This window comes from Harmonia axyridis, chromosome 1, assembly GCF_914767665.1.
Source record: "Harmonia axyridis chromosome 1, icHarAxyr1.1, whole genome shotgun sequence".
In the NCBI taxonomy this organism is placed as follows: Eukaryota; Metazoa; Arthropoda; class Insecta; order Coleoptera; family Coccinellidae; genus Harmonia; species Harmonia axyridis.
The window spans coordinates 55,716,604-55,730,905 of NC_059501.1; the positions used below are offsets into that span (position 1 = coordinate 55,716,604).

At 32.9% G+C, this 14,302-nt stretch overlaps 2 protein-coding genes across 6 annotated transcripts in view; one reads left to right on the plus strand and one right to left on the minus strand.

The window, feature by feature from the left end:
• Positions 1-13,253, minus strand: part of LOC123671437 (WD repeat-containing protein on Y chromosome-like) — a 34,687-nt gene extending 21,434 nt beyond the window's left edge. The window contains exons 1-3 of one of the 3 annotated variants that reach the window (XM_045605295.1): positions 11,156-13,253; positions 551-699; positions 329-498 (exon numbers count right to left, since the gene is read on the minus strand). In XM_045605295.1, the coding sequence (XP_045461251.1) occupies positions 329-498; positions 551-632 (252 nt within the window). In that variant the 5' untranslated portion in view covers positions 633-699; positions 11,156-13,253. Of the gene's footprint in view, positions 1-328; positions 499-550; positions 700-750; positions 1,151-11,155 lie in introns of those variants that run through there. The other 2 variants (XM_045605294.1, XM_045605293.1) reach the window with 2 other exon arrangements.
• Positions 1-14,302, plus strand: part of LOC123671438 (phospholipase A1-like) — a 46,037-nt gene that overhangs the window by 31,229 nt on the left and 506 nt on the right. For 2 of the 3 annotated variants that reach the window (XM_045605298.1, XM_045605297.1), the window contains exon 3: positions 8,982-9,112. In XM_045605298.1, coding sequence (XP_045461254.1) covers positions 8,982-9,014 — 33 coding nt within the window. In that variant the 3' untranslated portion in view covers positions 9,015-9,112. Of the gene's footprint in view, positions 1-3,738; positions 3,919-8,981; positions 9,498-13,242; positions 13,618-14,302 lie in introns of those variants that run through there. The other variant, XM_045605296.1, reaches the window with a different exon arrangement.

A 14,302-nucleotide genomic window follows, 5' to 3' on the forward strand; every position in this document is an offset into this window, starting at 1 on the left:
CGACAATGATATTGTCATCTGCAACTTTCTTGTTGAACATGTCAGTATAAGTCCATTCGAAATATTTTATATTTATATGTTACGATTAATTCAGTCAATTTGACTATTACCATCAACAATTTTCATCAAATTCAATTAATTTTCGAAAAAAAATTCTTTAGCCTATTCTTATATTGGTTCTCATTAAGATCTCATACTTGAAAGTATTGAATGTATCTGTGGGATAGATAATTTTTCTCAATAACCAAATGTCTGCAATTGACTGATTTGTTGGTATACATCATAGAAAACGAACTCAATTCCACGAAGTTTCATAACGGAGTCTCACCTTGGTAAGATTGTTCTTGTTTATTCCTATGAATTCTAATTTTATACGATTATCATAGCTCGAAGGAAACGTACTTATCAGTCCATTTAAGGTGACATTCCATGTTAAATGGCCATCTATTGAGTAGAGGTCAAAAAATTCCAAACATAATTTATCATTGTTATCTGAAACTAAAATTATATTGAATATTGAATGCGAAATATTTTGTTTATGTTATCATACCCAATATTGTCCTCATAACGTCGGAAAATTCCTCCATTTTCATACCTTCGCTATATTTTCCATTTTTGAATATGCTTTCCATTTGGCTCAACTGTTCGCTAGATAAGATTTGAATGAGCTTCTCAGCCGCTGATTTGTCATTATCCGATCTGAAGGAATAAACTGAAGAATAAACGATCATCACATTTCACTCATCAAACCTTGAATCCTCTTTTTCTGCATTTGAAAAATTATTCATATCTATTTTTTCTTCCATGTATTCACAGTTGGAAATCTAATATACAATACAGTACCTAAACTAACTCTCATATCGATCAAACTCACCGTTCTTATAGCGACAAATTTATTCGGTGAGGGACAAGACAGTTGTAAAATAGTTTGTATAGTTCTATAGATAAATAGTAAAACTCTCTCAATTTCAGGTCTTAGACACAATTATTTTCGAATGAAATAACATAAAAACTTCAAAATAACAGGATCGATGTCTAAATAACCCTCTTAATAGTATTGGAATTTTTCAGTGCTTTCAATTTCGTATGGAAGTCTTTGATTTCTCGTCATTTGATTTCGTTTATTTTGAGCGCTCGTTCATTCTTGCGCTGATTGCATTGGAGACCACATATACCCATAATATACAGTTCTGCGATCAACAATTAACAATCGCTCAAAACATCTCTCTATCTTATATCTTTTGATATTTTAATTTTTATCATTCTGATGACGCAGTCATCACAAAATTTTGCATAAAGCATGAAATGGTTATTTTATATTATCTTGCAAAGTCTGAACTCGTTCGGATTTGTTGTTATGGAATTATTAGATTTTTTTCGATATTCTTCTTGTGGGTTTATGCTCTTTCCACAAAAATTCTTTATATACAAGTAAATCTCAACTTAATCGGAACTGTAATCATGTAAATGGTACGTATTTTTGTAATATAATTCTTAAATTTTCTAAGGTTCTGATGATGTATCCGCTTCAAATTTTGCACGGAACTCGAAATTGGTAGGAAATATTAGATTATTCATGAAAAAGTGCAGAAGGCATTGACACTTTTTCACGAGTTTGAAATTCAAAAACTCGCCGCGAAGTGACTGGTTTTTGAATGAATGAGTGTTAGAATGAGCCTTCCGTACCGGGTTTTTCACCATAATTTGACCACCCCTTTAACTTTGTAACTGAAAAAGGTACAAAAAAATGTTTTCTACAAATGTTTCAAGAAATCGACCAGTGTTTTTCAAATTGATTTCAAAGAATGAAATATATACAGAGTGGGCAACATATTGATTGCAACTTCATTTTTTCAAATGGAACACCCTGTATATTTTTTCATATTTGACTTGTTCTTATTCCTCTGATTTGGAATATATAACATATGTTTGGCCCTTCTCTCTTATTCTGAGTACCACAGAGTTTCAAATTTTGAGAACCACTTGGCAAGCTAAGTAATCAGTATTCAAGTGGAAGGCTGCGATAATTCAAAATGCCCTTTTTTGAGTTATCTCGTTGTCAACAATATATGACAAACGCTTGTAACTGAATGAAAATATTCATCGAATATGCACTACACAGAAGCGGAAAAATTTGAAATCTTTTCAATTTATGTAAAGAACAATAAAAATAAGAAAGCTACAAGGAGAGAATATATGGAGTTGCAACCAAATCATCTAATTCCAATTCATAGTGAAAAACATATGTCATATACAGGCAATTTGAAACTATGTGGTATTCAGAATAAGATATATATAATATATATATATTCAGGTTTCAAATCCTTCTACTGAGTTATTTCGACTTCATAAAACGCTCGAAAATTTCGTTTTTTTTTTAATATGATTAAATAAAACAACCGGATGATTCAGATGAAACACTATTTTTGATTCGAATAGATGTTGCAGACATTATCCATGCAGAGATGTTTGAGATTAGCGAATTTGATAAAAAATACCATCTGTGAAATTTGTTGAAATAAAAAAAAAAAAATAATAATTCATTCTTCCAGGAATCCGGATTTCTCGGAAAAAGTATATAATGCTACCCTCAATTATTTGCCGTCTCTGTAGAGCAGAGCAGGATCCTGCGGTTTCAGGTTCATATGCTCAGTAGTGACTTCATAAACAGCTTCAACATTTTTTTCCATCAAGATTATCGAGTGAAACAATCGCCCAACACTAGTTGATTTGATTTAAATCATATATCTATAGAATTCGTTGATATAAAAAAATAAATAAATTATACTTTTTTCTAGGGATCCAGATTTCTTGGAAAAAGTCGTTGACTACTTTTTTCATTATTTACAGCCCTTTTAGAGCGGATTCTTCGGTTTCACGTTCTTCTACTCAGATTTGGCTTTATAATGAGCTTGAATATTTTGTTGAAAAATATTGGTTATAATATAATGGAATGTGTAAAATAATTTTTATCTTTCTTAAGAAGGATAGGTTGGAAATGATGAAATGGAATCATTGCTCATTCTGAAAAATTGAAAAGAAAATAATTCATAAGGCGCCCCAAGTGGCGATAAAATTCGTCATCGTTTTGCTAAACGATGACGCGAACGCGAATAAGCCTATGAGGGGATCACGCGACATCTGGATAACGCGGCACCTTTGATGGTTTTTGATGTTGATTGTATTTGTCGATATTCCTTCATGTTGTTGCTGACCGAATTGAATCTCCAATAAATAGTTATTAATTAATGAATAAATAATAAACTTCTTTTCGTCAATGTTCCGAAAAATCCACCAGTTTTTTCTGAAATTGTATAGGTACCTACATAAAAACAGGGCAATACAATGAGTTTCTTGAAAATTCCAAAAATATTCGATTCACATGGACCGAAAATAATTTGTTTTATTCAGAAGCCAATCATGAAGGGCGGGGTCAGTGTCTGATGAATGGGCGATTACTCTGTTATTTGTTGAAGAGCAGAAGATCATTGATATCAATATATGTATATCTGTATAAAAATTTGTATCAATTATTTAGAATCAACAAAAAACACCTTGTCCTAAGTCCAGATGTATATTTAATGAAACAGTGATATTATTGCATAAGGTAAAGTAATCGGTGTAATTAATTATTGCAAAATCAATCTCATTCTTTGACGATGTAGCTTTTATAATATTGAAATTTTGTGGTTTGCTTCTTTGGTATTCAATCAGCATTCACATCCTTCTGAATTTCCCCAAGTGTCCTCCATAACCAATACTCGTTTATCTCATATAAATGATAGGATTCATTCATTATTGGAATAATGCAGAGCGAATAAGATAACTCATTCATTGGAAAGGAGAAGTTAGTTAAAAGATCGAGAATGAAGCTCTTGTTCTGTGCGTTTGTTTGTGGTTTATTAACAGATGGCTCTTGTAAGTGGATTTTCTCAATGTTGATCGGTTAAGGAATATTTTTCACGAATTGATTGGAACTGTACATTTAAATATTAGGTTATTCAAAAGTGAATTCTGAGGAAATTAAATAAATTCGTTTCATACATTTTCTTCTACTCATGTAATTTTTCAAACAAAGTCGATGGTTATTCATTTCTTTTAATTCCCAAGCATTTCTTCAAAAATCGACATAGGTACTTAATCCAAAAAATTCTTTATTGATTGAAACTTGACCTGAAAAGAATGTCTTCAGATATAAAAATATTTAGTATTCAAATGAAAGATTGATTAAGATATTGTTTCTTCTATTCTGAGTAATACCTGAATAAAAATGAAAATTGTGTTTAACTTTGAAGGTTATATACAACCTATCTCGCAGTAATTCAAGAATCTTACAAGATTAGTCATTTGCACGAAATGATCTTTTTTTGAACCGTGAATTAGTGAGTTTCAGACGTGACTATTTTAGTATCACAAATTATTCCTCTGTGATCTGTGCCTATTCACGTCTGCTATTATCTATTATCTCAGAGTAGTATAGGGTGTTTTTTTAGAGCTATAGAACTTTAAATTGCAATAAAATAACGATGGATTATTCGATTGACATGAATTTTATTTATCCGCCAGATAATCTTGTGGCATTACATTTTAAGTATGATTTCTGGCATATGACCACCACGGCTGGTTCGGATGTAGTCCAATCTGGACGTCCAATTTTCGATGACTTTTTCCAACATTTGTGGCCGGATATCGGCAATAACACGGCGAATGTTGTCTTCCAAATGGCCAAGGGTTTGTGGCTTAGCCGCATAGACCAATGACTTTACATAGCCCCACAGAAAGTAGTCTAGCGGAGTTAAATCACAAGATCTTGGAGGCCAATTCACAGGTCCAAAACGTGAAATTAGGCGGTCACCAAACGTGTCTTTCAATAAATCTATTGTGGCACGAGCTGTGTGACATGTTGCGCCGTCTTGTTGGAACCACAGCTCTTCGACATCATTGTTGTTCAATTCAGGAATGAAAAAGTTAGTGATCATGGCTCTATACCGATCACCATTGACTGTAACGTTCTGGCCATCATCGTTTTTGAAGAAGTACGGACCAATGATTCCACCAGCCCATAAAGCGCACCAAACAGTCAGTTTTTCTGGATGTAACGGTGTTTCGAAATACACTTGAGGATTAGCTTTACTCCAAATGCAGCAGTTTTGTTTGTTGACGTAGCCATTCAACCAGAAGTGCGTTTCATCGCTAAACAAAATAAAATGGACGTAGTGCGCGATACGTATTCCGCACAAAACCATTATTTTCGAAATGAAATTGCACTATTTGCAAGCGTTGTTCAGGCGTGAGTCTATTCATGATGAATTGCCAAACCAAACTGAGAATAAATCACTTGACAGCTGTTAAATCGGTCGCTATCTTGAACAGTAATGCCAACTTAAAGTTATATACCTCGAAAAAAAACACCCTATATATAGCGAGAGGGACCGGTATTTTCAATAAGCGAATTTTGTCCTGAACATTAAATATCAAATTTGACATAAGTAAGGAAATGAAAACACATATCAGTGATACGATATTCCACTCAATTCGCGGTTTCTCCACAAATAACACATTTCCTGTATCTCACAAATAAAAGTTTTATATCAACTCAAAATACAATTTCGTCGTTATACCCGGACAGGGGGATAATGAAAAATAATGATATAGATGGGTAGATCGATATGTTTATTCGTACTCATTGAAATAAACAAAAACAAGTCACAGAGATAATTACATATATAATTTTCTGTACGTGACTAAAATAAACTTCATTCTACAGAAACTAAATACACTTTAACCAATTCAAAAGGTATAAAAATCTAATACACATTATAATATTCTGTATAAAAAAAAACATGATCTTAGGATTGTTGCTCCATCCTGGACGTATACAGGGGAGTTAGAAGGTCGGTCAAATGGAGAAAAAGTTGCATGCATACAAGCATTATCAAGCAGTTCAAACAAATCGAGATTGCCAGGGCCGATTATTAAGATATCATAATAAAAGTAGATTCTGTCATTTTGATTTTTTTTTCCCACTTAATTTCAAATATTATCAAAAAATGTAACAGGAATTTTTTATTCGACAGTAAATTGTTCTCAATTTGACGTAATCAGATTTTGTATCCAACGTTTCGTGCTCTCTGGGCCACCCTCAACCTCATTTTTTTCAATACGGACCTGTATATTTTATGACACTTTTCGGAAAAACTTTTAACGCTGAATTCAACGATATATCATACAATGTCATTCAAAGTTGATTTTCAGGTTATTTTGACCCTTATCCAATTTTCTTTGGGTCGGATCTGTAGTGAATGCAAATTATCAAAAACTGCTGTTAATAAAATAGTCAAGAAACGCGAATACAATGATTAATTTGAATACCAAGCCTTGCAAAACTTATATCGTAATGATATCAAAATAAAGTTCGATTCTGTAATTTGTTTCAACGGAAAACTAATGACAAATCCAACAATAGTGATTTCTCGCGAGAAAATTGAGAATGTATTGAAAGGTATTCAGGAAGACGAAATAAGCAAATGTATTAGAAGTATGGGTTCCAGAACCGTTACGTGCATTTTACAAAATGATGGACATTTCGAACACTTACTTCATTCATTTTCATTTACTTTCGAATAATCATTCGATTTTTCTTTCATCAAATGAAAATTCGTTTAATTATTATGAATTGAAATATGTAAATAATTATTACTTGTTTCTTGATTTGATTCTGATATGTTCCATTTAGTTCAAGATGAGTAAGTTGATTTTCTCATCGAAATGTATTGCATGTTGTTAATTAAACTAAAGGTACCTAAATGTAATACAGATCCGACCCAAAGAAATTTGGATAAGGGTCAAAATCACCTGAATATCAAGTTTGAATGACATTGTATGATATATCGTTGAATTTAGCGTTAAAAGTTATTTTGAAAAGTGTCATAAAATATGCAGGTCCGTATTGAAAAAAATTAGGTTGAGGGTGGCCCAGAGAGTACGAAACGTTGGATACGAAATCTGATTACGTAAAATTGAGAACAATTTACTGTCGAATAAAAAATTCCTGTAACATTTTTTGATAATATTTGAAATAAAGTGTAAAATTAAAAAGAAAAATCAAAATGACAGAATTTACTTTTCTTATGATATCTCAATAACCGGCCCTGACAATCTCGATTTGTTTGAACTGCTTGATAATGCTTCTATGCATGCAACTTTCTCTCCATTTGACCGACCTTCTAACTCTTATGGTTTAAAAGTTACCAATACAATCCCATTGAAAAAGTGGCTGTATACATATTTATTATCTATCGTATAAGATTTTAAAGAATTTATAATTTGAGACAAATCGTCCGTTGACCATCTGGTTTTTGCTTCGGACACGGAATGGACAAAACACTGATAGTTTTCAGGCCAATTAAAAAGTCCCCGGTCTATCATAGTAAAACACTTTTTTTGGCAAAATTCGATTTTATTATTCAACATATTTGCCTTCGAGGGCGATTCAGCAATCTTCCAACTTTTCGATAACATTTTTGTAGTATGATTTGTCTTCAAAATAGGCCTCGGTTTCGGCGATTACTTCTTCATTGGCGCTTAATTTCTTTCCAGCAAGCATTCTTTTGAGGTCTGAGAACAGAAAAAAATCGCTGGGGGCCAGATCTGGCGAATACGGTGGATACAGAAGCAATTCGAAGCCCAATTCATGCAATTTTGCCATTGTTTTCATTGATATGATGTACACGTTCAGATGATGTCTTCACAATGTCTGCTATCTCGGTCAACTTCACTTTACGATCATTCAAAATTATTTTGTGAACTTTTTTGATTTTTTCGTCGGTGACAGCCTCTTTTGGGCGTCCACTGCGTTCGCCGTCTCCGATGCTCATTTCACCATGTTCAAACTTAGCATACCAATAAATGATGGTTGATTGATTTTCCCAGTGCAGACTGGAAACATCAAGCCATTATTTTGCTTCAACTGTATTTTCCCATCAAAAAGCAATATTTTATCAGCAAACGAAATTCTTTTTTTTCCATCTTTTTTCAAATAACGAAAGTAGCTATACTCACAACGCAATACCTCACCAAGTAATGGTCAGACTGCTGTCAAATTTTGACACGTATCGTTTGAAGGTTGGTACTAACTAAAAACCATATGGATTTAATACTAGCTCCACCATCTGTGCATCAGACCAGGGTTTTTCAATTGGCCTAATATACCCTTAGACAGTTACGCTCGTCGATGATGAGTTTCATCTATGTCTTCTCATTTTTACTCTTCTTTGGGGTTAGAGGTGATAGATCATTTCAAGATCTCCGGTATTATATCCTGGATGTTGGCCTTGGAATTTTTCCTGTTGGAATACTCTTGAATTCACATGAAAATTTCTCATGTTCCATTCGCAGAAGTTCTTCATATTTTAAAATATTCTTATCCTGATTAATCAGTTGAAGTTCTTGGAGTTGTTGGAACTCTTTTTTGGCTTCTTGATGAGCAAGGATATTTTGGTCTAGTTTATTCTCATCAATTTTGCTGACTAAATATACATACCTACTTTATTACCTTTATATTCTTATTTCTGTAGATAATCATCTTAGATACTATATCTTTCATCGTGAAGTTAAAGTATTTTCAATTTCATATAAAGTTTCTTCCTTCAGAAGCGGAGGTTATTATATATTTCGCGCTAGGTACTGAAATTCGTGTGCTTCTTGACTTTTGAGGTACTTCTTCTTTGTTCCTTAGATAGTTTTTGATATCGTGTAACAAAAATATCACATTATTGTTGAAGAATAGAAATACTTAGAGAATTGAATAAATGATTTATTTAGAAACTACTTAGTATTCTGCAAAGGGGAATAATGAGACGTCTTTATGAATCTCCCAATAGATCTACGAGCGATAAATATAATTATTTTTTTAGACATACGTATTTCAAGTTCAATCAAATTCTTCACTTTTCAGCATTATTCATTTTGATATTTTGCAGATGTTCGGTCATGGGACTTGCCAAATCCCATAGCAGCAGCAGGTAAGGCAGTGGATGAAATCGGAAGTGGTGTCGAAGAAGTGGGTGAAGAAGTTGTGAAAGCTGCTAATGAAACAGTTTATGAAGCAGATAAACACGTTGAAGGCGGTGCAAAAACAGTATTAGGCCAAGTTCACAAGGGCGCTTTTGCCGTAGAAAAGGGTGTCGTAAATGGTTTGAAGGAGGTTGTTGGTACACCTGTCAACTTGGAACAATTGACGTTTCATCTTGTTACTAAAGAAAACTTGGATAACCCGAAAAAAATTAACTTTTATGAGCCTGACGATGTAGCCAATACAAAGGGTAAAATTTTCTTCATTATTCATGGATGGCATTCGAGCATCAATGCTTCATGGATTCGCAATATATCAGAAATTCTGATTAGAACGCGTCCTGGTGCTCATGTGGTGCAAGTCAATTGGGACGGACCAGCAAGTGACACCTACCCCTTTTCTGCTTTCGATACTGAGAGTGCAGGTGAATATTTTAGCGGTACAATTTTTCCATAAGTGTTTCAAAAACCTGAACAATCTATCAGCAAATTATTGAATTCATAACATTGTGTTAGATATTGTAGCTTGAGCACATTTGATGATTTTTATTGAAATCAAGTATTAGTATTATTAGGTATATTAATAAATATCAAAATTATTGTTGTGCCAAAACCTTTACTATAATATTTGATATACCTTTTAGATATACAGGGTGGCCATTTGAAAACGAAACAGACGAGATTACAGACGAAATAAAGTTTTTCGATAGAAATGCTCGGACAGGTCGATTTCTGTTTCGAGGGGGACAACTTAAGATGTAGGTTACGGACGCATAGCGCTTCAACCCTTGCTACTACAACCCTCATCCCCAAATTTTGAATAGGGAAGATGGGGTGAGTGATACCTCAATTTGAAGGTATTTTTATACTGATTTCAGCACAGTAATTGTTTTTTCATTTTATGCATTAGTTCTCGAAATATTCTTAACTAAGTATTTGAAAATGAAGTGGTGTTTTCATGGCACTTGTAGTGTTTTGTGAAAAATCGACATTTTGAGCTTCAAAACAACCATGACTGTGGCTTCCTTCCTAACTAACTAACGCATGAATATTTCGAGAACTAATGCATAAAATGAAAAAACAATTACTGTGCTGAAATCAGTATAAAAATACCTTTAAATTGAGGTATCACTCACCCCATCTTCCCTATTCAAAAATTGGGGGTGGGGGTTGTAGCAGCAAGGGTTGAAGCGCTATGCGTCCGTAACCTTAAGTTGTCCCCCTCGAAACAGAAATCGACCTGTCCGAGCATTTCTATCGAAAAACTTTATTTCGTCTGTAATCTCGTCTGTTTCGTTTTCAAATGGCCACCCTGTATATTAAATCATTGAAACTTTCAATGTAAGAAATGAAACTATAGCCTAGGTTGCAGAGTTTATTATAACAAACATAGATGAACTAACTTTAATACTGCCAATACTGGACCATCCCGTGCGCTGCTAGGTAGCTAAGCATAGAACATGTATGTGTAGTATGGAAATTCTCATGATAAAATTAACATTGCTGTCAGCTACCTCATGCGGACATTTATGAAATAATAAAATAAGCGCGAAAATTTGAAATATTTTGGAAATATTTTAATTCACCCTAAGATTTTGAAAGTGAAAATAAACTACGTACGGAAATAAGGTAACAAGCAATTCCTTTTGAATTAGATATTATCATTATACTATATACTTCAGGGTCTGCGTTCTAGGTTACGTTCGATCATAGATACCTTATGCCTTATTAATTCTGACAAATATTGACCTCAGTATTATGGGCTTACTATTATATGGTCTCAGTATTACATGGGCTAAGTATAATATGCTAGAGGTTTACAGAATTTAGGATATTATGAATTGCTAACACATATACCTTTTTGTCAAGAAATACAATTCCCAAATATTGAAATTGAATTGAATTGAGAAAACGGTTGATGAATTGAATAACTAAATTAACAGAAAAACAGCCGCACATTCCTGAATTTTTGTATTAAAAAAAATGTTTTCTTATGAGTGTCTTATAGTTCAAAGAACTTACTAAATTTACAAACTTTAAACTTAATTATATTAAATATGATAAATTAATTTCGCAAACTTACATTTTAGGATCGTAGGCTAACTTGAAGAAACTAGCAATCACAACAGGTAGTAATAGATCTCAACTCACACTCTTCCTTGAAATAAGTATAGAAATCAACATTTATAATTGAAATAACGATTTCAGAAATTATAATGGTCAGTTGCACGTTACAAAATATAAACATTGATTTCTTCTAGTACGGATTTATAGATGTCAATCACAACAGGAATTCTTCTGCCTTACTCTTTTGTGAAAAAGGTTGCAACATAACAATTTTTGAAATTCTAATGGCCTACTGCACCGTTCTAAAAATTAATATTGTTCAACTAATCAATGTTTAACCTATGTTAATAATTTATTTCGATTTCACCGTATGCGGATGACATTGCAAAATGTCGACGGCAATGTTAACATCTGCATTTAACATTTAACTTTTATTATATTGACTTCATATTATATTGATGAGAAATTGAAAACGACTGCAATAAAAGAAGTCGGTGTGTTGGTATTTCCCCAGATGCGAAATTGCTAATATCCAACATTTTCTCAAGGCATAAAATGTGTGGAAAAACAAAAAATCGATAATATTTCTGGAAGAGAAAAAAAAGTGTGGGGCATTATTGCGTTAATAATATATCTAATGATTTACATAAAATCCAATTCATGTGCGATCTAAAAAAGTGTTGTAGACGGTTGAAGGTTGAAGTGTTGTATCCTCTCGTACATTTTTCGTGGAAACTCAAATTCGATCATTTCAATAATGTCTAGGTCATCATGAAAAGATAATTCATCTGAATTCATATTTCAATTTTTAATTTCCTCTTATGTCCATAAACATAGATAAATAACTTGAAAAATACTTGTGAGATACGCAAATCATTGTTTTCAAGAACGACCAAATTTTTCTGTATCGGTTGTCCCAAATTTGTTGTCTAGTGGGTGATCTCAGAATTCCTTTGAACTAGAAAAAAATGAATGGCAAATTGATTTGGTGAAACCGCAACCTTCAAGTGTTCGAGTGTTCTCCAGCTATGAGAGAAAATTGGAAAATGGTGTGGAATGAAAAGTTCTAATAACTTCTTCATTATTGGTGCTTTTAACATGGAACAAAACATCCTACAGGCACTTTTTCGTAGACCCCATTGGTGTGATTATTCATTTTTTATTGCCATTAATTTTGAAGTCATAATACAAACTTATGTTTCTTCAAATGAAAACCATAACAATTATTATAATAAATAAAATAAACGAAAACAAGTGCCTGCAAAATGTTTTTGTTCCACGTTAATTGCTCCAATAATGAAGAAGTTATGAGAACTTTTCATTTTAGGCCATTTCCCAATATTCTTTTATAGCTTGGAAAAAGTTAAATTAGTTGCTTTTTTCTCCAAATTAATTCTCTGAAAAATCTAGCCCGATAATGTGCAATTCATGTTTTTTTAGCTCAAAGGGATTCTGATATCCACTCACTAGACAACGAATTTGGGACACTCGATTATTATACTGCATAAAACGTTGTTTGAAAGACGGCGCACGGTGCAAGAGAAATCAGAAATTAATCAACGTTTAAATTGTGAATCAACGTTTAGGTCAACGGTGCTACTTGCAACTAACCATAAAATTCGTATTTCAGGTTTAAAAATTGATTTGTGTACTTATTTCACAGAAGAGTAATAGAAGAACTATTAATACCTGTTGTGATTGCTATCTTTTTAAATCCGTATTAGAAGAACATTATTCTAGTTAAAATGCAAGTTTGTGAAATAAATGAACAAATTGTAAGTTCAGTAATTTTTAACTATAAAACACTGATGAGGAGAAATACATAGTATCAGAAAAATTGCGGAATGTACTTCTTCAAGTTATTTCAGTTAAAAATTTAATAATTTATTGACCGTTTAGTCAATCTTAACAATTTTGAATATTTTAATTTTAGTTTGGTTCGTTTTTCAATAATTGTCGATTTAAAATTGCATTTCTAGACAGGAAAAAATAATGAAATATTTATGAGAATTATTATTTCAATAGGAGTTTAAATATTACAAAATATTAAATGTAATGATTATTCCATGTTATCTAATTGATATTGATTTCTATTGTGTACAGGAAACTTCGTTGGGATTCTTGTCAATCGTTTGGTAAAGGATTACAAAATTCCCAGGGAGAATATTGTACTCGTCGGCCATTCTCTGGGAGGTCAAATCTGTGGCTGGGCTGGCAAGAAATTTGGAGAAATATCAGGACAGAAACTGAAAAGAATCGTCGCCCTCGATCCTGCAGGTCCACTTTTCGATCTTCGACCAGATTCGAAAAGACTGAACAAGCACGATGCAGAAGTTGTTATGGTGATACATACTGATGGTGATAAATTGGGTTTTCTGTCTCCATGTGGAACTATCGACTTTTTTCCCAACGGTGGGGAAAATCAGCCTGGATGTTGGGATGTGAATCTGAAAAATGTTTCAACTTATACTGAACCTGGTAAGATATCCGATTAATGAAATTATACAGAAAAACTAGAATATTGAATAGAGGACACAGAAGGAGCTGTTTCAAATCGTGAAGGTTTTTTCATGTGAACAATTTTGTTTTACTTAAATATTGTAGTCGTTTTTTGCAAGTTTTTAAAATTTTACAACTAATCGGCTGTTCAAGGAGATCCAAAGTCGATATTTAGTTCTCGTTAAAATGCCTAATGCACGTGTACGCGGAATTTAACGCCAGCTAAGTGAATTTGAAAGAGGTCGAATTATTGATCAACGGAAGGCGGGATTGTCATTTCGAGAAATCGCTAACCGTACGAACAGAAATCCAACTACTATTATGAGATGTTGTTGAGCATGTTTGGGAAATCATGGGTATGAGGCTTGGAAATTCACCCCATGAACTTTGGTGGCTCTGAGACATGAAGTACAGGCAGCTTGAGATAGTATCCCTCAAAAAGAAATAGACCATCTAATTGCATCAATCCAGAGACGTGTTGGAGAGTGTATAGATAATCGAGGTGGATACATAATTAAAACAAATTGTAAACCCTTCGTTTCTTCCTCCAAATTTCTTTCATTTACTCCTTGCTTTACTATATTGTTTACAAAAAAAATTAAAAGTTAAACAGCTCTTTCAGGGTGTTGCAGTTTCTTTGTCAATTAGTATGTTTCATATAAAA